We start from the raw sequence: 26,009 nt of genomic DNA on the forward strand, positions 1-26,009 counted from the left end.
TTTTCCGTTTTGGATTTTATTGTTCAAAATAATCCATGGTTTTAATAAATTTCACCACCGACCCAAATAAGGTCCAGTAAAATTGCTCTTCGCCATCTAATTTGTCACCAATAAAGCAAGTAATATATTCAACCGTTGACAAGAGATAAGGTGGATTAGCCTGTTGTGGGGTATGCCAAAGAAAGGAAGGACTAAGAACCAAACATAATAGAATTAAAAAGATTTTTAAACAACTTACCATAATAACAACATAAATGAGTACGGGTAATATATCATCTGCCGCTGGGACTCTACCACTGGACATGTGCAGTAAACTCATTATGCTCGAGATACATCTGCAAAAAACCAACAAAGTAAAAATAAATAGAGAATAATATTTTGGAGTAATTTCAATTTTTGTTTAATAATTTGTGTTAATTTGTAGAATATTTAAAATCGCAAGGCTCATATTCATAAAACCTCAATTTTCGATCACATTACAGGTGCACTATGTTTGGCACATATTGTGGATATGCGAAAATATAGAAATGTTTAGATACAACACCGAGTTTTTTTGATAGCGGTGGTACCGGAAAACCAATTTCAACGAGGATTAGATCCTACGTTATGCTAACGACGCATGATTCCATCAAAATTAAATTTTCCTGGCCAAACCTAAACCTTTTTTTTCGCCCCCCAATTTTAATTTTTATTTGAAATGCATATTAAAACTAAGGAAATCTAAAAATTAGGAACAAAATCTCTTCTATTTGCCAAAACATGATGCATCATAGATCTGACTCGGTGCGATGTAATGGATGCAGAGAACAGAGTGTGGTTACATTATATTATATGACGACGTGATGTAACAACGTAGTATTCAGCGGGTTACGTGTTCGTCGAAGTATGAAACTCCACCGCCGTCTTCACACACCACCAACTTCTGCCGCAGCATCTTTTGCCACACGTTAATGTTTCTACTCCGGATTGTGCATCCGTTTTGCAATTCAATTGCAACGGACTCCGCGGCAAAATAGAAGAGCTAGTGGAAATTCGAATCAGAGAAATACCTTGATCGCAGTGGTGCAGGAAACCAAGCTCAAAGAGAAATTTAAAGCCTACATAGTTGTTATGCTTAAATGTATCGAAAAAGGTCGCAACAGAAGTGAGGATGAGGAGATTAGCGTTCCTTTTACGCCATTCTGTTCAATACGTTAATGAAATGTATTGGGGGTAGCAGTGAAGTGTGGAGCTATCGAGGTAGAGGTGTTTAATGTGTATACCCCGCCAATAAAAAGCAGTGAACAGATTTATTTCTCAAACATTAGCACAATTTTGGAAAACACTATACGCCTGGTACCTTGGCATTTCAATGTCCACCACGAAATGCGGGTCTCCGTTATAGGTAATGTCCATAGGGTATCTGCGTTGGCAGAGCAGATTGATTGATCCAAATTATGCACGGTAAATGAAAATTAACCCACCCGAATAAGAGGAGAATGTCATAGTTCGCCAGATTTAAAAATAGTATCATCCGGTCTGATAAACGCCCCTCGGGAAATGAACTGCCCAACCCTCTTTGGGTTCGGTAGAGCCGCAGCCACGTTTTACGACGCAACGTTGACTTATCTGAAGAGGGGCACTGGTCACTTTAATCGCCAATTTTTCGAGCACCCCAACAGTGATAGGCTGAAGCAAAAACTTTATTCGTTGTATAAGATCTCTTCCCGCCGACGAGTTACCACCACAGTTTACGATGCGCCATATTGCAAATGTCATTCGGAAGTCATCCAAAATGTTGGCCCCGGACGGACTATCAACGGTTATATAGAAACAAGTGGATGCGGCGAGTGTTGAGTATCTGACAAATGCAATCAACCTGCCGCTAGTCACCTACAACGTCTCAGAAGCCTGCAAAATGGGCTGTGTGGTACCGCTGCTGAATTTAGGAAAGGATGTCAGATAATTCGGATCATACAGGACGATTTCGCTATACACCTCCCCATTCCATTAGAGGAATCTATCCAATAACCGACCATCAATACGGATTCCGGATTCCTGAGGATTTACTCCCCGTTCCATTAGAGGAATATATCCAATGACCGATCAACAACAGGGATTCCGTATTCCACAACAGCATTGCACGCCATATCCACACATATTGGTCGAGAACTAACTTAGACCAAGCCTTGGCATTGAACAGCGTTGGTAGCCCTTGACTAATCAAAGGCATTTGATACGATCATGCCACACTGCTTGACTATGTAGAGTGAACTACCCTCCATCAAGTTTGAAACGTTGGATAACCAACCAACAAGAAGTCCAAGCCCCGTAGAGTGAAACAGGGAGTTTCCCAATCTGGGTGACATTTCTGAGCGATAGGTCGAGGTAGTGCTACTCAGTGGGAGCGTAATTAGACCCGCCAGAATGCTGTGCTTAACGTGTGTCCAGCATGAGATACAGGCCTGCATACTCACTGCATTTTAGAATTGCCCTGCCAAATCTACAGAACTCACTCACGCATACCTATAGATTCCACCCTTATCCTTTGCAGAAGCCCATCAATGTGAATATATAAAGGCAATACGCAATAGTCCCAACATTATTATAAACATAACCTGTACAGGTCGCTTCCTCTTGAACTTAGACACCTATTATCTTCGGTGAGTTAAGAAATGTATTGGATATTAAATTAAAGTTTATACTTCTTTTGTATTTCAGTGCTAATGTAGAAAGATCATGGTCTTATCCTGTTCTTCCCATATGAACTTAGAAATCAATTCTCCTCGACAACTTAAGAAACGTATTGGATATTAACGTTAAATCTGTTGAACTTTTTCCTTTTATCTTGTTTTTTATGTCCATGAGAAGAATATAAACCAAAATAATATCTTACCTTACAACACATTGAAGTTTTTCACGTGGAGTCTTATAGGCCGATATATATGACAATTGTTGTTGGGCAAAACTCCATGGGGCTTCGGATAAATAAATCTGTGGTATACACAAGGCGGAATGGGATGGTGTTATGACATTTTGTAACTTTCGTATGTGTTCCGATAAGACCCTGAAAATATTTAAAATAAATAAATTAGAAACAAATAAACGAGAAAACCTTTTTTGCAATACTCACGTATCTCTTGACAAGTCCGCATCTTCATTGGGAAACATCACCTGCCGATAGATGTTCTGCAATAGAATGCGTTCCAAAGCCAAACGTGCCTCAATTGCCTGCCATTCTGGCATACCATTTAGAATGCCACCCGGTGCAAGCAACTCGGCGACAAGACTATCAAGAAACTCTTCAATCAAATCGATTTTATCATCCGACACACTGCGTTGGGCAAATTCTTCTTGGAATGTTGCGAAGCTATCTTGTTTCTTTTCGAAGAATAAACGCATACACAATGCCATTAAGTAGCGATTACATGTTGAACTTTCACTTCTTAATCTAGATTCGAATTGTTCGATATTTTCCATTATCATAAGGAGGTTTTGACGATAACGCATTAAATACTGCAGATAACTTTGGCGTTTTTGAATGTCATTTTGCAGCTCCTGCATTAGTTGTGTATGCTGGGCAACGTCTAGCGTCGATATACAACGTATCGCTTCCGATACATACGAGATTTGTTGGAAATTTTGTAGATTTATAGCTTGCGCCAGCTGTATTTGAAGATATGTTAGCAGGGGTGAAATGTTGGCATGCTGAAAAAAATGGAATTCGGTTTTAATTTTGTTTTCTTTTAATTAATTTTGTATTTGATGTTAAAATATTTACCGTTGTATGTCTGAAATCTCCAGAATGTAAATCAGTCTTTGACAATACAGTTCGTATCTTCTTCTTGATAATGTTGAATGTAAGGGTCTTATCGTGCATGGATGGATGTTGATTATTGTTATTGCTGTAAGTAAATATAGATATAGTTATTTTCCAAAAATGAAAACCCAACAATATTTGCTTGGCCCAAGGATGAACCCTATTGAAATTGGTGAGAATCGGTTTAAATTTACATATAGCTCCCATATATATCTTCAGCCGATTTCAGGTTAATGACAAATGACATTTCCGACGGAATTAAACATAGAAGCAAGTTTATTTGGTGAAAATCGGTTCAGACATAGCTTTAGCTCCCATATATATATGATTTGGGATATTAAGTCCCTCACATTCGTAATATGAACTCCAGAAGAATGATATTTGGAAAATAACTTTGCAAAATTTTATCGAGATCGGCTAAGATTTGGGTATAGCTCCCCCATATATATCTTCAACCGATTTCAGGTTATTTGTGCACCAAATGGCCAATATCAGCCCAAATGACCTAAATTTTGGCGCATCCTATTGAATTCTGTCTAGAAGCAAGTACATCACGTTTTATGCCCTTCCTCCATAATATGCACTCCACAAGAATGATATTTGGTACCTAATGGAACTAAAATATTATGGAACTAAAATACATCTGTCAAATTTCATCGAGATCGGCTAACGTTTGGGGGTTTATTGTACAAATAATGGCTAATATCAGCCCAAATGCAGTAAGTTTCGGGACGTATGTTTTCATTTGGTAAATCCTTCTCGAAGTGATATCATGCACTCTAAAGCAATGTTATTTGGTATAAAAATATTTCCTTGAAAATCGATTCAGAATTGGATATGCCTACCATATATTAGTTCCCTCTGGAACCAAATGTTGATAGGTGGTATGATCTACTTCAAATAAATTCATTTGTTACGGGAGCTCTACTAAATATGCATAGTGGTGTAGGATATATAGTCGGCCCCGTCCAATCTATTCTTTTACATTCCAATAATCCTTACCTTGAAATTTCTTTGCTCGACTCTTCAATGGTTGATCCTCCAACAGCACCGCCGCCTCCGCTTGCACCATTACCAATCGATGAATTGGTCGCCTCACTTGATGTGCTTACTTTCCGACGATACTTGGCTAAAATATCCTCAGTTATGTCATAATAACCGCCCACGGCATTACGATCCTGATTCGATGCAGCTGCTGCTGCTGCACTTGTACTTGGTAAATTGGCACCTAAGAGATCCAGAGCAACCTCTGATGTGTTGTTAGAAAATGAAACACTACGCGGACATTGTGTGATTTCATCACTGTTCGCATTGGCGGATCCATGACGAGACTTATGGCCACGTCGATGTTTGAAGATACCCTGTTTTAATTTATTGAAAATTCCCGCCGAATTCGAGGATGCTGGATTAAGACTATTTGTACGCATCGTATCGGGTAAACGTGATGATGCAGACCTCTGGTGTCTGGAGGTACTTGACCCTGCCGCTGCTGCCGATGTTGATGCGCCATGTACCTTATCGGCTGAGGCATCAAAACTAATGCTCTTGGGTATGGCACCCGTTGATTTCGTTGGTTTTGTCGAGGGCGATTGTGTCATAATACCACTGGATGCCATATTATTTGTGGGTGTGTTGCGAGCAGCCTCCAGAGAATTATCCATTGTGCTGTCATCGTTGTTGTCATTATTATTGTCTTGGTGGATTTGTAACTCTGAAGTCTTATTGCACAATTGTAATAACTCGTCCGATTGCTGGGGCTTCTTCTCGGTTTTATTATCATTGTCAGGCGATAGATTTGGCATGGCTGATATTCTAGTGGGCACAGTGTTGAGAACAATTTCATGATTCTCATAATTCAAGGACTGGTGGCGACGCAAATGTGGCGTTGAACTTGAGCCACGCTCCGAAGATTCACGACCCCCCTTTAGGGCCATAATACCATTACGTCGCCCGTCATCATGTAGATTATTACTTTGGCGACGTTCCACAAGATCTTCGTTCAGGCTATCGGAATGCTGCAACGGTGGTTCGGGTGGAGCTATTGAAGGCGGTGTCAGATCTTTGTCATCACAAAAATCTGAAAAGTCTATCAGATCTTTTGATTCGTTGCTGGCATTACGTTTTTTACGAGAGGTTGAGGCAAAGGGGGAGGGTAATTTGGCTGCTGCTGCTGCGCCTTGTTCTTCCAGACTTAGACTTTGATTGGAAATACTACTTTCCGCTGAAGTTTGTCTTCGCATTCGATTTCGATGGGCATTGGCTGCGGCCGATGATGTGCTCGGCGTAAGAAACGAATCCTTGTCATCGCCACCATCATTGGCAATACACTTATAGTTCTGTTGAAAACTATCCTCAGCTGTTCCATGTTGATTTGTGGTCCTAACCGAACTTCTGGCCAAGGAGGAACCATCGCGATAGTGATGCTGCGATGGATTATTTGCAATGGGATTTGAATTGTCATCATACGAATTGACGGCATCGTAGAAGGGCGAATCTTCTTGAGAACGATCACTGGCATTGCCACCACTGCTGCCTCCACTTATATTAACATCATCCACACTACCCGTGGAGGGAGGTTTGGCAGCAGCAACATTCTGTGAGGCCATTGAGGGTCTAGAAGAATTGCGATTTCCCCTGGCTCCCATGCCTGAGAAAAATTGCTCCGACAACGAAGGACGGCCATGATGGCGATTTGAGGGTGCCGATGATATGGCTGCTGCCAATTGGTTTCTCTCCCTCTCCGAACGCAAGCTAATCAACGAAGTATCTGATCTGGCTGTAATGCTGGCATTGTCATCTGTATCAACTTCATTTAGTTTCTCCGAGTCGGAGGCCAATACATCTGTACTCCAATTCGATTCTGATCTTTGATCCGATGCATCTAAATATCCCGCCCGAACATCAAAATTATTATCTCCTGGCAATATGACGGCGGCCGGTATTAATGGTGTTGAGAAATTCCTTTCTCTTTCCCTTTCCACAGCATCCACCGCCTCCGAATCACTGGCCAATACATCTGTAGACCAGGTATCTGATATTATCGAAACAGTTTCATCTCCCTCAAATTTCTTAATTTCAAATTTACAAAATTTATCTTCAATATCGGAGCGGGCCTTCGAAATGAGTTTCTGCATTTGTGGTGTGGGCAAGGCATTATTTAGAGATTCTCCATCGGTCACCATGGAGGAGGGTGTATCTCGACCACTGATGTTTGGTGTACCTCTACCTGAAACATTGGCTGACACCATATCTGAGAGGTTGTCATTTTCTGCATTCTCCTCAAGTTCCAAGGAACTGGTAACCGAGTGATTAGATGGCACCTCACTGACTGCCTCCAAATTATCTGAGTTTCCAATGGAGGCATCATCGTGAGACAATGAAAATCTTGGATTTTTATTATGCAATGGTCTTAGAACATCTGACATTCCATCAATGCCATCGAAACCATTAACCACAGAAGATTTGTCAACTGTCAACTCCTGCTGATAATTTTCCGTATCCACCAAATCACTGTTATCCTGGCCAATGCTATTCATTTTCAAGACTTCATCCTCGGACAATGGTTGCAGTTTTTGCTCACCACTACAATTGTATAAATTAAATATCAAAATCGGTTCATTATCCACCACTTCGGGAGCCAAGGATCGAGTGGGAGATGAATGATTGGAATTGTGATTGGACGACGATGATGATGGATTATCCAAACCATTGCCATTAATATGATGACCATTTACCATTAAGGAATTACTCGATGAAGATTCACTATTGCCATTTGTACTAAAACTCATGGTTTTGGCCAATTTACTTTTGGTAGCTTTGCTAATTAGAGATTGCTTTGATTTCTCCTTGGCCGGTGAATCATTGGCTGCCTGTACTGCCTCCGCCGAATTGCCGTTGTGATGAACACTACTTTCTGGTAATTGTTTGAGGATTTTCTTTAATTTATCCTTATCTTCCGTTGGCACATCGTACTCATCCGATGCGGTTAGTATGCGAAAGAAATCAATGAAATAATTCAAATCTCTTTGAGTGGCCAACAGCTGGGTACGATCAAAATCACTCTGCTGCGCCAATATGGCCACAACATCTTCGCCCGTTTGTGTCACCAAGAGTAAATCGATTAATCGTGTTACCATATTCGATTCAAATTTCCCGTATATTTCGGCATAGCACGCATCAATTTGATCGTGTCTGGTCAGTGCCAACATTTGTATAATATGACAGATTTGCATTAAATTGAATTGCACCTGTTCCGATATTGGGGCATCAATTATGCCCATTACATCGGGACTGATTATTGCCGGACAAATGAAGTGGGTAAACACCATGTCGGTGATTATTTCATTCATGATTTTCTCCGAAAAATGATGTGATTGCTTCAGTAGATGGCACATTGTTTGCACTAGCCATCGCAATGTGGATGGAAATAGTGACCAATTATTAAGTAAGCTATCAATAAAGGTCTTGGCCAGGCTATGCAATTTCGTTATTGTCTCTTTGTGGAATTTATCAATGTTCTCGGCATATGAGACTGAATCCTCGGGACCAAATCTGCAAGAAGAGGGAGAGAAATATAATTCAATTAATGAATACATTGCTATTTTTCAATTGATTTTTAAATTTCAATCACAAATAATGACATGTGTTGAGGTATTAAATAAAGGAATGGAAACATCCACGTTTTTAGCTCTTATATTCCTTGAAAAGCATATATATACAAAATCCACGATTAAAATTCCGATAGTCCTTGAGAAATATTCCCAAAGAGTTAAAAAGTACAATAATTGTTATTTTTAAGCATCAAAAAAAAAAAAAAAAATAAAAAATACATGATTATGGGCGCAAGAGGTGGCCCAAAAATACTGTCAGCCAGTAAAGAAAGTACTAAAGGCGGTCGAGGCGGTCATATAATACCCTAGAAAACTATGCATGTTTATTAGAGATACCCCTAACAAATCATACTAAATATGAACTTTTCTGAACTCTGAGTCGGTTTCCACCAAATTTTACCAAGGCATTTATACCTCTCGTACTAAATAACAATGCTATAGTGCTTGACTCATTGTGGGGTGGGGGGTACTAGAAGGAGTGGTCCGTTCAATCTGTTTTTCATACCAGACCTTGTGTTAGTGGAAATGTTGAAATGTGCGAAATTTGGAGATAATCGGACACTTAGTTCAAATTGTTTAACCTTTATGGGGGAGGTACCAGAAGGAGTGTTCCGATATCTACCATCTTCTTGTGTTGATAGAAATATGGGTATGTGCCGAGTTTGAAAATAATCGGACTCTCATTTCGCGTTTTGCGAGCTTCATGGTTATTCAAAACATTAATTCGTTGTGGAGGAGGTACCAGAAGTAGTATACCAATATTACCTATCTTCCCAATCTTCCAGATTTTTTGTTAACAAAAATATTGGGATATGTAAAATTTGAAGACAATCGGACTCTTATTTCTCATTTTATATCAGTTTTAATTATTCCAAATTTTGACCCTTTTTTTGGGGGAGGTACTTGATGGAGTAGACTAATATTGCCCATTTTCAAATCTGACCTAACTCATATAGAAAAAATGAGGATTTGCAAAGTTGGGGCAAAATTGGACTATCCTTTCTCTTTTTGTGCAGTAAAATTTTTTTTTTTATAGATTTGACCTTTTGTGGGGGAGGTACCAGAAGGAGTGGTCCAATATTGCCCAACTCCGAACACGATCTAAGTTTGACAATAATATTACGATGTACCAAGTTTGGGTCAAATCGAATACTCTCTTCGAAAGTTATCGTGCGCACCAGACAGACGGACGGACATCGCTATGGGTCCTTTTCGTTTCCTTCAGCATGTTACAAGCAAATACATAATACTCTGTACCACAGTGTGGCGTAGGGTATAAAAATCCTCGTTTGTAGCTCCTTGGGTTTGGCTCAAGAAACGACTCTAAAACTATTCATGTTTGGTAGCTCTCAGATTTGGCCCAAAAAAATTATTCTTAAAAATCCCCAATCTGATGAATCAATCGCCATCAATGTAGTAGATACCCACCTCCTTATTCGCTCCTTGCTACTGAAACCCTTTATAATTTTTTGCGGATCCACATCGAGTATGGTATCCGTTTCGGTCAACACACTCATTATGGGCTGAAATAGGGCAGCGGTCAAAAAGATTTTTGCCGAAAACATTGACTCGTTCAAACGATGATATAGGCGGGAAAAAGATGAAGCATTTGCTCTTAACAAGCGCCGTGGATTATCACTGGTAACAATTTGTATTTCGATTAGCTCTCTCAGCAGCTTTAATGTCATTTCCACATCTTTGGTATTGATGGCATTGCCAAAGAGGCCTGTACTTATGGTCTGGATTACCGATTGCTGGTGATGTGGTGAAATGTCAGCAATTCTATCGCCCGTCGCCAGGGATACAGCCAAAATATATGGTGATTTGTAGAGATAATTAAATAATTCCTCGTACGCAATGGCATGCTGAAATAAAAGATGCGATTGAAATGTGTCTAGAGCTTGTATTTAAAATTCTCACTCACCTCATAATTTAAGACTTTCTTGGAATCAACAAAATTGGATTTTTCATAGTTATTGGCACGCCGACAGCATAAGGATGGGCCCAGTTCTGGACGTGCCACAATCAAATCATTTAGATTTCTTCTTTGTTGGGCACATATGTAAGCTAACTACAGAACAAAAAAAAAGAAAAACAAAATACAACAATAAACAAAGTAAAATAGCAAACAAAAGCAATTCCTTCCCACCTACCTTTGTTATCGATGTTGAATTATCCGACAATGCTTCTGTTAACTGGGCAAATGTCGCCTGTTCCTGTTGTATAAATAATTGTTCTTGTCTCAATGTACGTGCTAAATCCATTATCTCTAAGAGATTTCCTTCCGTATTCGATTCCATGTTTGTTGCCGCCTTTGCCGCTTTGCTTTACTGTGTCGTCTTGAGAAACAAGGAGTATTGCGCTGAATATTACAAAGAACCGACAAATGATTTCTCTGGTTTTGTTTTCTTTTTTCTCCTCCGGCCTTTATTAAACATTAAATATTGCGCGATACTGAAAGTAGTGAAATTTTAAGAAACTGTAATTACAGGCCAAATTATAGGAAAGGAAAATACAAATATACACTCGTTTGTATGTGTATAAATTATGTTCTAAAAATATAAACTTGAACTTGAGTGAGAGTGGTCCTCGGCGCTCCGGTTTTATCAAGGCCTGTCTGGCATTAGGAATGTAGAGGCAGAAACAGCAACGGCGACAACAACAACAATACTCTTATTAACAATAAAAATAATTACGCGGACGAAATTATTGTGCAAGGCGCTAACAAGTACTCCATGACGTAGATAAACATATTATTTTTCATATAGACCACGTTGGTATGAAAAATTTAGTGAAATGAGTAAAAAAAAATATTTCACGAGATTATTTCATTCCAGGGAATATATATGACAACAGTAGAGGGGGTAGAAGAAATTAGTTTGTAGGAAAGTTTAGAGTTAACAAGTAAAAAAATATTAAGTTAGGCCGGGTCGAACTTTTAATACCCTCCACTATTGGGTAAAACAATTGTTTATAAAAGTGTCAAGTGATCGATTGAAGTCTGTTGGTTTCCGTATACTCAAATGAAATACAACGACCGTTTTTATATTAAATTAAGAATTCACAAACGTTTATTAAAATCAATTATACGAGCTTAAACTAGTACGCCTTGTCAGGTTGGCTTCGTATCTTCAACTTTTTTACATTTTTAAAAATTCAGGGTTGTATCCGGGTTGCATGTAATCGTATATTTTCACATGTATGCAACAAAAGGTATCTACTACTACTTTTAACTTGACAACTCGGCCTTTCCTGACCTGAAGTCGTCCTCGGCTTCATCTTCGCTTGAAACATCCAATTCGGGGGAACATTCACACCATTTCTTCAACTTGTCGGAACTGAATACGGAACAGAATTTCCTATTCGTGATGTTTATTCCAGGAATGTCCTCTATCAGGTACCTGTCGTTGCCCAATACTCGTGCTATTATGTATGGACCTTTGTATTTAGGTTCTAACTTCCGGGATTCACCTGTCGCTGGTGGTTCATTCTGTATAAGGATCAAGTCACCTTCCACATACAATTTCGGATTCGAATGCTTGCTGTCAAATCTTTTCTTCCATCGTTCTCGTTCGCTTTTGATGTTTTCTGCGGCCATGATACGTTTTTCGTTGATGGAAATTTCTTCGTTTTGTACATCATCTTGTACAGCTGCTAACAATCGGTTTTGTATTAAGTCGGTGGGCTTGTAATCGAAAATCAACTCATTCGGACTGTAACCTGTTGTCGAATTTTTGGTTGAATTGATTGACCATTGTAAAACGTGAAGTGCCGAGTCCCAATCCTTCGGTTCTTCAGTGGTAGTTCGTAAATAAGACAGGATAAGTTGATTGACCCTCTCAACTTGTCCATTGGCTCTTGGTGTACGAACGGCATTCTTAATGTGTTGAATATTGTTTCGATCGCAATATTCCTCAAACATTTTTGACGTAAAAGCTGTCCCACGGTCCGAAATTATTCTTCGAGGTAAACCAAAGTATCCACTAACCTCATTTAAAACGTTGATGACGGGCAATGTCTTCGTATTCCTTACAGCTTTAATAACCACAAATTTCGTAAAGGAATCGGCGATTGCCACTATATGTGTATGACCATGCTTGCTTCTTATAAACGGTCCCAAGTGATCAATATGTACTTGCCTAAATGGTAGCGGTTCGACATTACTAAAATGTAGAGCTCCTTCGTGTTTACCACCTTTTGCCTTGTTGTAGCAACACTCTACACACGCTGCAATGTACTCCTTCATATATTTCCTCATGCGGGGGAACCAAAACGTTTGTTCGACTCGTGAGAGGCTTTTCTCCAACCCGTAATGGCCAATATCATCATGACAGTATTTAGCTATGCGCCATCGTATAGCCTTCGGTATGACCAATCGTAGTCCATTTTTCGTTTTCCGGTATAGTCGATGTTTTTCCAATAAGTATTCAGATTTTATCTGTTTCTCTTGCTCAGATTTCAATTCATTTCGCAGTACTCTCATAATATTCTTTATGTGGTCGTCGTTTAGCTGCATCGTGAGAATCCAATCATCGCTATCAATATTCATTATGAACCCTGCTGGTTCAATCTCCGTCTGTGGCTGATCCGGTGAACGGCTGAGAGCATCAACGTGAGCCATACGTGACCCTTGTCGGTGTACATACTCACAATCAAATTCAAGTAATTTCATCAGCCATCGTGCTACTCGAGGTTGTAATTCCTTCGTTGTCTTCACATTAGTAATTGCGGCACAATCAGTGACGATTCGGAATGGCTTTCCAAGTAAATATATACGGAAACGCTGCACCGTTTCAACCACAGCTAAAACTTCCAGCTCGTAACTGTGATATTTCGATTCCGTTTCAGAACAGTGGCGGCTAAAATAAAACACTGGTTGCCAATTACCATTACCATCGGACTGTAATAACACTCCTGCTAATCCGAGACTGCTAGCGTCCGTGTGCACCTCGTGATCTGCTTTCATATCGTAGATTGCTAAAACTGGTTCACTACACAAAATTTGGATTAAACTTCTGAATGCGTTTTCATGGTGTACGTCCCAACGAAATTTATTCTCTTCGCTCTTTCGTGTCAACATCGCAAGAGGTTTCGTAATGGCTGCATAATCCTTTACAAATTTTCGGAAGAAGTTAGTTAGGCCAAGGAATCGTCGTACTTCTGTTACATTCGTTGGTACCTTAAAATTTCTAATCGCTTTTACTTTTTCTTCTCCAGGTAAAATTCCGTCACGTGTAACTATGTGTCCCAAATAAGAAATCTTTTCGGCTAGGAACGAACATTTCGCCAATCGTAACGTGAGACCACATTTCTTAAGGATATCCAAAAATCTTTTTATTCGGTCCAGACCTTCATCGACTGTTTTACTGGGAATTATGACGTCATCCAGATACGCTAAAACTTCTCCTGGTTTCATAAAGCTTATAACTCGGTTCATCGTTGCCTGAAAAACTGCAGGTGCGTTTACCAAACCAAATGGCATCCGGTTGAATTCATAATGACCATCTGAAGTCACGAAAGCTGTGAACTTTTTCGATTCTTCCTCTACTTCAATTTGGTGGTAACCCATACGTAAGTCGAGTGTGGTGAAATAACGATTTCCGGCGAGTTGTGCAATCTGTTCATCCAGTACAGGCATAGGATGCGCTATACGTACGGTTATTCGATTCAACTGTCTATAATCTATACATAAACGGTGTTCACCATTTCTCTTCTCGACCAAAACAATTCCCGATGCATACGGAGAATTCGATTTCCTTATGATTTCGTTATCCAGTAAGTCTTTCACAATATTTGCCACAATAGGACGTTTGGCAAATGCTAGTCGATATGGCTTGCATCGTATTGGTTCTGGAGTAGTAACTTCGATTTCCATCTTCACTAAGTTACACTTACCCAATTCGCTTGACTTTTCTGAAAAACATTGTCGGTTTTCTTGAATGTTCAACTGCAACTTCTTATGCTCTTCAGATGTTAAGCCTTCGTTGATACTAATCGCATTTACGTTTTGCATCCAACACTCATCTCCTTCAATAATGGTGCGTCGACCTTTTTGGCATAAAACATCTCGACCTAAAAGAACATCATTCGGGATCATAGAATTTTCCACAACATAAAGGTTCACGTCGTAACTCGTCTCATCAATGTCAATTGGCACTTTAACCACCTTTGTGCACTCGTATTTGCCACCAGCAAAGCCATTTAAAACCATACTGCAATTTTCCGTTTCGCCAATTATCATTGCAAAACTTCGTCTGATCAGACTCCGATCACTTCCCGAATCAATAAATGCCTCAAACTCCTTGTCCTTTACTTTGACACGTTTACATAGTATTTCGTTGGACTTTACGCTGTCCCTTATATTGTTGACATTTGTGTTCAGGGTTTTTGTTGGACATTCACTTGCACCGTGTGAAGTCCGTTTGCATATCGTACATCTATTCTTCTTCTGTGGATCTGGGCAGTCTACGGCTTTGTGACCAGTATTACCACAATTAAAACATTTGAATTTATTCACTCTTTCATCGCTTTTCCTTTCTGGGGCAGTTCTATTTTCATTGCTACGTTTCGTCTTATTCGATATCGGGTTCAGCACTCTTCTTACCTCGTTATAACTACAGTATGCGTTGATGTCACTCAAAAGTTGATTACAGGTAATATACTCGTTAGATATTTTCTGCTTCAATCCTTGATCATTAATTCCGTTGACTATATGCCGTGCTATGGATGATTCATTTATATTGCCCCGTTTTCCAATAGCATACATTCTGTAATAATATTCCTGCGGCGTTTCGTCGAACTGCCGTTTTGTCTGTGCCATTCTAATGTGTACATCGGCTGCATTTACATTTTGAGGGAAATCTAAAAGAAATTTGTTAACAAACTGAGGCCAAGACAGAAATACCTCTTGCAGTGAGTCAACCCAATACTTGGCTGGGCCAGCCATTTTCTGTTGCACTGCAAATATAACTGATGCGTCGTCCCAGTTATAAGCTGTCTTCAATAATTCCACACGTCGCACGAATTGTGAAGGATTAATCGATTCTTCAGATGACGGATTAAACTCTGGCAAAAGTTGAATTATTTCCTTAACGTTCCCAAAGGGGTTGTGCTGAACATAACGTTGTGAAGGCTGCATAACTATTTCTGACTGCGGCGGCGCTGAATAGACACTTGTTGCAAATATCGGCGGTTGTAGATATGCGTTGTAGGGCTGCGTTGATTGAACATATCCATTGTTCGGCTGCGTGAACACTCCTGTCGGTGTTGCTGTTGTAAAATTCGAATGTGTCGTTATATGTGTTGGTACGTTGTAGCATGACGTCGCTACATTTTGCGTTGTATTTCGTGGAAGTTGAGCATGTCCGTGCAATGAAGGTGTAAACGTTGGTAAACCAGCAGAAGCACACGTGTGGACCGTTGGAATTGTTGACGTAGTCTGAAATGCACCCAAAGAAGTATTCGTTTGAACATACGATGGAATCGAACGTGATTCCGGTAATATTGTCACAACGTTTGCCACGTTTGGCAAGCTAGGCCGTGTGCCTTGCAGGGACATATTACCATCCGGTGTCGAAAACGTGTTCAAAGGGGATGATGCGTTGTTCGGCTCAAATTCTGATTGTCCACGTTGCTCCATAGATGAACGCAATTCAGTTACCATATCTTCCAAATGCGAAATTCGCTCCTGCATATCATGAGGAGATGCGAATCCGTGCAGCTCGCTTTCGTTGTTGACTTCAAGTCGTTCGATCAATTGCTTTTTGTTACCACTTTGAGAAACACCAATTTCTCTGCATTTCGCTTGCAACTGCTTAACCGTGCATTTGTGCAAATTCTCCATATTTCTTGTTGGTAGACGCTTCTTCCAATAAGACTTGTCGTATCCCACTTCTGAGAAAAATGTCAAGTGATCGATTGAAGTCTGTTGGTTTCCGTATACTCAAATGAAATACAACGACCGTTTTTATATTAAATTAAGAATTCACAAACGTTTATTAAAATCAATTATACGAGCTTAAACTAGTACGCCTTGTCAGGTTGGCTTCGTATCTTCAACTTTTTTACATTTTTAAAAATTCAGGGTTGTATCCGGGTTGCATGTAATCGTATATTTTCACATGTATGCAACAAAAGGTATCTACTACTACTTTTAACTTGACAAAAGTATCTGAATTCAAACGTGTCCCACTTTAAACTACAAATACCAGTAAGACCGTTTGGATAATGCTGTTAAACTTTTCAAAAACATGGTGAGGCCGTTATATGGGGGCCATACCAAAACGGGAACCTTTATAGACAATTTTATACTTCTAGGATTGTCATCTACCAAATGTTCTTAAAGACCAAATTTGAAATAGTTTCGTGGAAATTGTGTGACTAGGATTATTAAAATACCGAATATTGGTGGGTATATTTATATGTGCGCTATAGGAAAACGTGTACATATACATACAAAGATTCGCCACCGGAGCTAGAACCCATAATAAGCACAATTACCAATTTTTAGAATTTCGTGGAAAAATGTAGTGAAAATCATTAAGATACCGAATATCAGGGGGTACCGTTATATGGGAACTATACAAGAACCTGCACCGATATATCTCATTTTCAATATCAACAATCCTAGAGACAACACAAATTGTTCTGCCAAATTTTGAAGTTCTACGTCAAATAATGTGGGCTGTAACGTGATTTCAACAGACAGAGAGCCGGACATCGTTAAATCGACTTAGAATTTTATGCTAATCATGAATATATACTTTATGGGGTCTACGACGAATATTTAGGGATGTTACAAACGGATGTTTCAGAAAAGGCAGCGTATTGTGCGGAACTGTACATCGGCTGGTTCTGGTTAAGTCCTCGACTATGCGGATAAGGCGTACAATGCTGTTTTGGTACAATGTTGTGGGCGGAAGCCGTGTTGATGGTTAACAACTGGATAGCTTCCACGGAAGCTGCGGAGGAGTAACACCTCAAGAGTCTTCGTACTGACGACAAAAGTGAAATTGGGTTGTGTGAATCACCTTTTCTGATATCCTTGACTGGCTTTAGTAGCGGGACAACCCGGCCCATTTTCCAGGCTCTGCGAGCTATATTGGTAGCTAGCAACAAATTGGAGACTTTTGGAGAGAGATATATAACCCACATCTTGTTCATATCGTTTCTAATGTTCCAACACTTCAGATGGTACAGCCCTTTTTCCTCTGTTGACCTCCACTGTCAGTCTCTGGGATCAGGGGCGTTACAATAATGAAAATCATCATACTCATATGCTAGTCGCCCTGTCGCATTTGGAACATTCGGTCAACAGGTATATAACGATGAAGCAGCTTTGATGATGTCTTTGAAAAATCTTTCTGCTACCCGAATGTCAGAAGCGTTGGACAGTTCTCTGAAGCGACGATAGTTCACCTATCACTGAATTTTGGCCCGTGAGCTTTTTCTTGATTTAGGAAAGTGCGGCGTTCGGAGGTTATGAAATCGGGCAATCTGCTTATTTAGACGATTATTGGGAGAGGGTCTGATCCAAGATAAAAGACGTGTTGCCAAGCCACGTAGTTTATCAGACCGTTTGACAATATGGTTAAATCTAGCGAACCCTGACATTCTCCTCTTATTCGGGAGGGAGCACATTCTGATTTACGATAGGAAATTATGCACCACAACCTAGGCTGTTCCATACTTGACTGCTCGAGACTAGCTCAGGCGAGATAGGTCTTTATCGGTAAAAACAAAGAATCCACATCCACTTCTGGCTCCATTTTTCCTCAATAACTCCGCAACTAGAGAGAAATTTTTATTTTTTTCTCTGTAACTTCTTACAAAGTAAATGTTACTGGGAGAGTAAACTAACTTGCTTATAAACATCGGAATGTTAGCTTTGTCTTTTTATCCAGATGGCTCTCAGCACGCTTTCACATAGTCATCATGCTGATTGAGCCAGTCGACCTACTCGATTTCGAAAATACATTTCTTCATTTTTTTAAGAATCGCACTTGATTACTTGCTTATTTGTCGATGTCATCATGTAAAGTCCACCTACATTTTATTATGAAAAAATTTTCAACTGACAAATATCCTACATTTGTTAGTATTTTAAAAATTTTAGAATTGTGTGTTTTTATATTCCACTCATTCCCCTGAAACGACATGGACGACATCCACTGATGCGAATTTTTCGAAGATAAACGGTGATAACTTTTCGTTGTGTATATTTTGTTTACATTTGAAATTTTATTTTTCCCCGTATTTTAAGCATTGTTAAAATATCACTTGCTCCGAACGGTGTGACGAGACGAGTTAAGTGTTAATTATGGCATGTAAACAAAACTACAATATACGTTTTAGTTTTATTGATTTCTATAATTCGCCGCCAGAACACGAGCACACACATTTATAATGCTCTCACAACAGCTAGAAAGCTGGCAGTAATTACTTTGGTTCACAAACAAATAATATTCTACCATCGGCACGAAGACCACCAGACTGACACCCTTAATGTCCGCATTTATTAAAATATTCCATTTAGATGACACTGGGACTGACATGCATGAATATTAAGGTGTTTCGTATTGAAATAACCATTGGATATTATTGCTAAAATAAAGCCTCCGACAACGGTACTTTACGTTGATGCGGTTTCGTCATGTCTGTCATACAAATATATTATTTTTAAATCGTATTGGTGTTTGTATTAATTAACATTAGACCCATCTGTATGTATTGGTAAATCAAACATTACGATTGTTGCCATTAATTTGTATTATGTATGTAACGACCAACAAACAACACATATAATCTCTTATCAAAGTTCAAAAACCTACATATTGAGTACTGTCCGCAATATTTGTGTGCCTTTGAAAGTCGTGTTTAATACCCTTAACGAATCATTTGTGAATTGTTGGTTGAATGAATTATTTAATTTCAAGTTTGGCCTCGCATTTGATTAAATGTTCCTTTATTTATCTGGTTAAGGCGACAGGACGGCAGCAAACAAGGACAGGATAGCGAGAGAAACGCTGACGACCTCAACTATTAAGCATTACTGTTGAGAAGTTTCACTATCCTCAACGTGTGCGTGGTGCAGTTTACTGTCAGGCGTTTTAATTGAGTCTTACTTTTTTTTCAAGACGAGATTGGATTAACAGCTATGGTGAATGGATTGCGCAATCGAGAGACGATTAATGATTTTTTTGTGGTTGCAGTAGGATGGTATTAATCTGGACAACGCTAACTTGTAACAAGACGGCGCTACGAACAAGACAAGAATCGAAACCATTGCTCTTTTACGGAAGAGTTTCCGGACCTTTTTATCTCTCGGAGAGAAGGTTACTATTGACCACCTAAATTCCGTGATTACGCAGACCAGGTGAAAAAGGTCTACGCAGCAACTCAGCATTGATTCCACACTTGAAAGAGGGAACTCATTAGGTACCACTTTGAATTTAGGTGATGCCAAATTTGTTGACCCCCAATTACTCCACTGTCGGCTATTACCTCTAAAGTCTTTAAAACTACAAGATCTCTTTTAATCACTTTATAAACTATCTGCTGCCATAATGTATATATATATATTCATGATCAGCATAAAATTCTAAGTCGATTTAAACATGTCCGTCTGAAGAAATCACGATATAGACGACATTATTTAAGGTAGATCTTCAAAATTTGGCAGAACAATTTGTATTATGTCTAGGATGGTTGGCATTGAAAATGGGATACATCGGTTTACATTTTGGGATAGCCCCCATATAACGGTACCTCCCGATATTCGTAATGGGTTCTAGATCCGGTTTCGGAACATAGTATATATGGGTACCTCCCGATATTCCGCGTTTGTATGATTTTTTTCACATTTTTCGAAGAATTTGTCTTAAAATTGGTATTTATATTTCGTAATCGGTTCTAACTTCGGTTGCGGAACATAATTTGTATAGGTCCACGTTTTCGTGTGGCCTCCAGATAATAGCACCTCTCGATATTCTTGATTTTTGCCACATTTTTCAACGGATTTGTTTAAAAATTTGTATTTTTAGTTTGTAATGGGTTCTAGATCTGGTTGCGGAACATAGTATATATAGGTCCACGTTTTGGTGTAGCCCCCATATAACGGTACCTCCCGATATTCTGTGTTTTTATGATTTTTTCACATTTTTCATAATGGGTCCAAGGTCCGGTTGCGGAACATAGTATGTTTAGACCCACGTTTTCGTGTAGCTCCCACACAATAGTACCTCCCGATATTCAATATTTTTGTGATTTTAGCCACTTTTTCCACGAATTGGTCTAAAAATTGTTATTTGTAGTTCGTAATGGCTTCTAGCTCCGTTGGCGGAACATTGAGTATTTAGCTCCACGTTTTCCTATAGCGCACATAAAACGATACCCACCGATATTCGGTATTTTGATAATCCTAGTCACATTTGCCCACGAAATTGTTTCAAATTGTGTCTTTAAGAAGATTTGGTAGATGACAATCCTTGAAGAATAAAATTGTCTATAGAGGTTCCCATTTTGGTATGACACCCCATACAACGGCCTCACCCTCTTTATGGTTTTTTGGAAAGTTTAACAGCATTATCCAAATGGTCTTACTGGTATTTGTAGTTTAATGAGGAACACGTTTGAATTCAGACACTTTTATATAAAAATGTTTTATTTACCCAATGGAAGAGGGTATTAAAAGTACGGTGCGGCAGAACTTAAAGTATCGAGCATTCCCAGGACACCCATATTGTAACCGCTTCCACATCAGGATTAGTATCTAAACTATAGGTATAAAAAACTGTAACCAATAACGTGCTGTATATAACTTTATCGCTGTGAAAAATTAGAAGCTTTCATTGTTATGGTTATGGTAATGAAATGCGTCAGATTACCTTTGATTCACTCGGAAAAAGACCAAACCAACAACACCCCCTAATATAAATATTTCATATCTACTATACCCAACAAATAATAAATTTTATAAAATCGGACAAAAATAAACAAACTCGACAATAATTGACATAATTTTGATGGCGTAAAACAAAATTCACAATCATACTAAATAAACAATCAAATTAACAAGCAAAAAAATATAAGTAAAACTAAACAATGTGAATTTAGGTAACGACAGTGTGGGTACTGCAAACACACACAGGAAAGGAATTTCGCCAAAAACAAACAACAACAGAAAGTCACACTCATAATACGAGCAGGGTACAAAATACAAAAATATACAAATCACAGTCACTTTGTACAAAATGAATTAAAGTAATGTAGATGTGTAGTGGACGACAGACATACAGACGGTCGGTCATGTATTGTGGATGCATTATTTCCCGTCATTTACAAAAAGTATGTAAGTACTATATGCATAGCAGTGGTGATCTCCACACGCTTTGTGGGTCCCTTGTCCATCGTCGAGACAGAGCGTTTGTTGACGACTCGATAGACAGACAGACGGGAAGAAGAAAATCCACCATAAATGATGGAGAATTATCCACAAATTAACTGGCTGACTGGTTGGTTGTCTGGCATGGTATTTGTAATAGCTGTTTTTCCATTGTTTCTTTTTTTTTTGTTTGGTTAAATTATTTTCACTCAGATGTTTTGTTGCTCGGCCATATTTATTTAGTAAGTCACCAAAAAAAGTTGATGATTAAATGAAATTCTCCAAACATTATATGTGCAGTCATAACATTAATTTCTTATTACTGCCCCCTTTATGTTTGTGTTTCTTTTTTACATGTCCATCGATGCGGGTGTACAGGGCGGGTAGAGGACAAACTTGTTTGTGGGTGAAAAGGCAAAGTGGGCAATAGACATCATCTGTCTGCCTGCTAAAGTAAATTTGCAAATTACCTTATCATAAAAAAATCATTATTTTATGATTAAATCTAACTCCAAAATGTCTCTGAATCCATCCTAAAACAAATAATTAACCAATAGTTTCACAATTCTCCCGATGTTTGTTGTTTTATTGCACCTTTCACAGTGGCTGTGATGTGACGATAACTTTTTTGGGCAGATTTTGCCTTTGTATTTGTTGTTGTTGCTGTCGTCGTCGTGGTTTGATATGCGTAACAAAGTAATTTCTTTCTATTCTTTTAATTTCCTTTTTATTTCTATTGTATTATTTTGTATTTCATTGATTCATATCACACATATTCATACACACACACTTTTTGTTATCACAAACAAATATCTTAAATATTTTTTAAGCAAATTATTTACATTTTTTAGTGGAGAAAACAATTTTTGGCGACTTGAAACAAGTTTCCACAATCTCAGTTACCGCAACACTGAGGCGACCTCTTCAGCGGTAACGGCGACGCAACATTGAACTCAACGCCGTTGGGATGTATTTCTTTTGAAAGCCGGCCGCTGTGAGATAGGTGCAACCTTAATAAATTGCGTTTTCGGGGAATTATGTTCAGTGAAAACAAGGCTTTAATTGATGGATTTTATAGATCTATAAATGTCGCTCGCACGGTTGTTTATTTAAACTTACACCACCAAAAAAATAGTAAAAAAATGATGTAAGGAAAAAGCTAATATAAAGACGATGAATGAAAAATGCGTTTTTATTCACTTTGGTATGCATCTGCAAAGAAAATAATGCACGTCTTAATATTTTGGAGTGATGTAAACTGCTTTAGGAAGATTTACTTGACGTATATGCAAAAAAATTCTTCAACTCTTGATTGTTTCCGATAAAAACAAGCTAAAAAGCGTTATAGTTGTCCAAAATTGTAAACCGTTGTGGGATGTGCGAAATTGAAGACAATCCGACTCTTATTTCATATTTTATAAAAGTTATGATAATTCAAAATTTTGTCCATTTTGTTGGGGTTCTTTCACTGGTAAAATCGAACATTTACCTAATATGTAGATTCCGAGGCAAATTTATCATCAGTCGTATGGCTAAATAGAGTATATATCATTTAATACGGCAAAAATGTCTGCCTGTCCGTATTCGCGATAAATCGAATAAAGTATCCAAACATGGTACACCGTAATATTAATACCAACTCGGGGATGAATAATAGCAAAGTTCAAAATTTAGAAGAAACACATATATCATATTACCCGAACGATAGATCTGGCATTAAGTGTTCAGAAAGTGTTCAGTATTTTTGCCACATTCATCAAAAAAGGAAAAATATATTAAATTTTTAATGTTGACTTTCAAAATTTGTTGTTCAAATTTTTTGTGACTTAATCGAAAAAGTTCTATAATTGATAATGTAAAAGCCTTTACACATATAATATAATAAATCCAGTGGGTTTCTACTTTAAATTCTATCGTAAATACGTTAGCTAAGATCCACTGAATTTCAGATGAAACGTATATCAAATGATTAAATTTTAATTCGATGGATTTATTATCACGTAAAGTTTCCTGCTTTAAATTACTCTTCCTTTTACGATACGTTTATTGAAAATATTATTTATATCTCACACCTCTCTTTTTCAAGTGACATTTCTAAGTTCTTGTTACATGCGAAACCCCCTTTTCAGCAATATCAGTTTTATCGAAATGGCACGCTCTTTACCATAGGTAGCACTGACATTGGTTATGTTATCGCTATTTCACAAAAACACACATCTCTAAATGTCAACGAAAGGAGCAACAAACGCGTTGTAAGAGTGCACCAAGTAGAAATTTGTGGAATTCCTTAAACGTTTGGACAAACATTTGATTTGCCTGTATATTTTGCTGAAATGCCAAAAGTTCGCAGATCACGTAAACCGCCACCAGATGGTTGGGAGTTGATTGAACCAACGCTGGAAGAATTGGAACAGAAAATGCGTGAAGGTAGGTTGCAATTGTCTCGACTGCCATAGGACCTAAGGAAATGACATTGACCGAAAAAATTTACATAATTTGTTTGCGGGGTTTTAGGCAAGTAGGACATGTGCATTAAGGCTATCGATTGGTGTTGGTCCTTAAAGTTCCCACGGTTGTGCAAGTCAGCTGCATGCTAGGTCAACATTGCCGGCAGATGTTTGTGTGTAGTGGGGGCATAACTAGGATATGGGCCGAAAAATAGATGTTGGGTATGAAAAAGATTTGGTAGCATTTAGTCAAGATAGATATGCATCTACTTCTGGAAGATAGTCATCTTTTGCTTTAAGGTTCTTTAAATTTAAACGATTGGTTGAAGTAGAGGACACTTGCAGCAACGTTAATCTTGATTCTATCTACAATTTTCCAACAAAACTTGGTTTTCCCTCTATATTTATACATTGGATTTATGTTATGCTTAGTAGTCACACAATAGTCTGGGTGTTGGACACTTCACAAGAAAAACTAATGTTAAACAAGCCTGAATTTTTTACTTCCAGGGCCTTCGTCTGAGGCCAAGTACCTCGGTATCGTCCGTGACCAATAACTCATGTAGCGAAATAATGAAGAACATTGAAATGGATCTTCTATCGCACTTTATTCCTATTCAAAGCTCTGCATTAATTGTGTTAACCTGGGTAATTAGGGGACCTACCATTAAGTGAGGCATATGGACTTATAACAACCCATATCTGAATTGTAAAGTAGTAAACACCGATATTTTAAGATAGATGTTTTACGTAATAGCTCAAATTTAGATAAATTATTCAAGCTAAATAAGGATTGTAGATTTTTTCAAACTTTGCAATGAAAAAAGCTGTTGATCTTTAGACTGATAAATTCAGTGTCTTTGATGATCCGATGACTATATGTGTTGAGGGGCTCTGAAAGCATTGAAGAAGGAAGTTTAGATCACCATATCGCCTTAAATTCCTAAAGACCCTTCAATTGAAAAAAAAAATCATTTTTTATCTTATTTATTGAAATACAAAATTAATTTTATGTATATCAATCCTTTTTTCACATTTCCAGCCGAAACCGAACCGCATGAGGGTAAACGTATCACCGAATCGCTGTGGCCCATTTTCAAAATTCACCATCAGAAGTCCCGCTATATCTACGATTTGTTCTATCGTCGCAAGGCCATCAGCCGCGAATTATATGATTATTGCCTCAAAGAGAAGATAGCCGATGCTAATTTAATTGCCAAATGGAAAAAATCAGGATATGAAAATTTATGCTGCCTCCGGTGTATACAGACACGTGATACAAATTTTGGTACAAATTGTATTTGCCGTGTGCCCAAATCGAAGCTGGAAGAGGGACGTGTGGTGGAGTGTGTACATTGCGGCTGTCGAGGATGTTCGGGCTAAGAGGAAAGAATTATCTGGATATGGAAGAAATACAAAAATTCTGGTACATGATTATGTTTCATAATAAGTAGTTATAGTTGTAATTTAGCAATTAGAAGAAATATGTAATAGACTTTGTAACGAATTACTTTCTTTTCTCAATTTATAATGACATCGTTTTTCCAAATACATGTAATAACATTTTTAATAAAAAAATAAAAAATATAACTTGAAGTCAGCTCTAATGATGTTACGGTAAGGCGAGTTTAATCATAGATTTAAGTAAAGGAACGGACATTGAACAGTAAAATGGTGTGATACCGTTTGAATGTTGTTTAAAGTCAAACGACCAACATAACAATCGTCTCTACAAATTTTGAAGCATACTTTTAGGATTTTTATTTTTCAAA

At 38.3% G+C, this 26,009-nt stretch overlaps 3 protein-coding genes across 4 annotated transcripts in view; 2 read left to right on the top strand and 1 right to left on the bottom strand.

Moving 5' to 3' along the window:
* LOC101889982 (receptor-mediated endocytosis protein 6 homolog) lies at positions 1-22,762 on the bottom strand. Of its 2 annotated transcripts, none has more exons than XM_020036638.2 (10): positions 22,633-22,762; positions 10,563-10,863; positions 10,334-10,480; positions 9,838-10,274; positions 4,802-8,350; positions 3,761-3,884; positions 3,113-3,687; positions 2,876-3,046; positions 239-335; positions 1-160 (listed from the first exon to the last, which is right to left on the bottom strand). In XM_020036638.2, exons 2-10 carry the CDS (start codon positions 10,707-10,709, stop codon positions 17-19), a joined length of 5,391 nt encoding a protein of 1,796 aa, XP_019892197.1. In that variant the 5' UTR covers positions 10,710-10,863; positions 22,633-22,762; the 3' UTR covers positions 1-16. The 2 variants fall into 2 exon arrangements, with proteins under 2 accessions (XP_019892197.1, XP_058978015.1); XM_059122032.1 differs by lacking the exon at positions 22,633-22,762 and adding an exon at positions 22,261-22,545.
* LOC101897172 (DNA topoisomerase 2-binding protein 1) overlaps positions 1-24,084 on the top strand; it is a 71,945-nt gene extending 47,861 nt beyond the window's left edge. The window contains exon 7 of the transcript XR_009342089.1: positions 23,960-24,084. The gene's annotated coding sequence lies outside the window, so the exon portion shown is untranslated. The remainder of the gene's footprint in view (positions 1-23,959) is intronic.
* On the top strand, positions 24,071-25,744 carry LOC101889811 (protein BUD31 homolog). The gene is made up of 2 exons (XM_005183225.4): positions 24,071-24,217; positions 25,280-25,744. The coding sequence occupies exons 1-2, from the start codon at positions 24,124-24,126 to the stop codon at positions 25,618-25,620; spliced, it is 435 nt and encodes a 144-aa protein (XP_005183282.1). The 5' UTR covers positions 24,071-24,123; the 3' UTR covers positions 25,621-25,744.
* Positions 25,745-26,009: the final 265 nt, after the last annotated feature.

The sequence above is a fragment of the Musca domestica genome, unplaced genomic scaffold (genome assembly GCF_030504385.1).
Source record: "Musca domestica strain aabys unplaced genomic scaffold, Musca_domestica.polishedcontigs.V.1.1 2, whole genome shotgun sequence".
Classification (NCBI taxonomy): domain Eukaryota; kingdom Metazoa; phylum Arthropoda; class Insecta; order Diptera; family Muscidae; genus Musca; species Musca domestica.

Excerpts from the sequence above, each read along its gene's own strand:
- LOC101889982 (XM_020036638.2), bottom strand. The coding sequence starts at position 10,709 with ATGGAATCGAATACGGAAGGAAATCTCTTAGAGATAATGGATTTAGCA. Across the intron at positions 3,688-3,760 it reads GAGATTTCAGACATACAACG|CATGCCAACATTTCACCCCT; the intron begins GTAAATATTTTA and ends CATTTTTTTCAG. Across the intron at positions 161-238 it reads TCATTTATGTTGTTATTATG|GCTAATCCACCTTATCTCTT; the intron begins GTAAGTTGTTTA and ends ACCCCACAACAG.
- LOC101889811 (XM_005183225.4), top strand. The coding sequence starts at position 24,124 with ATGCCAAAAGTTCGCAGATCACGTAAACCGCCACCAGATGGTTGGGAG. Across the intron at positions 24,218-25,279 it reads GGAACAGAAAATGCGTGAAG|CCGAAACCGAACCGCATGAG; the intron begins GTAGGTTGCAAT and ends TCACATTTCCAG.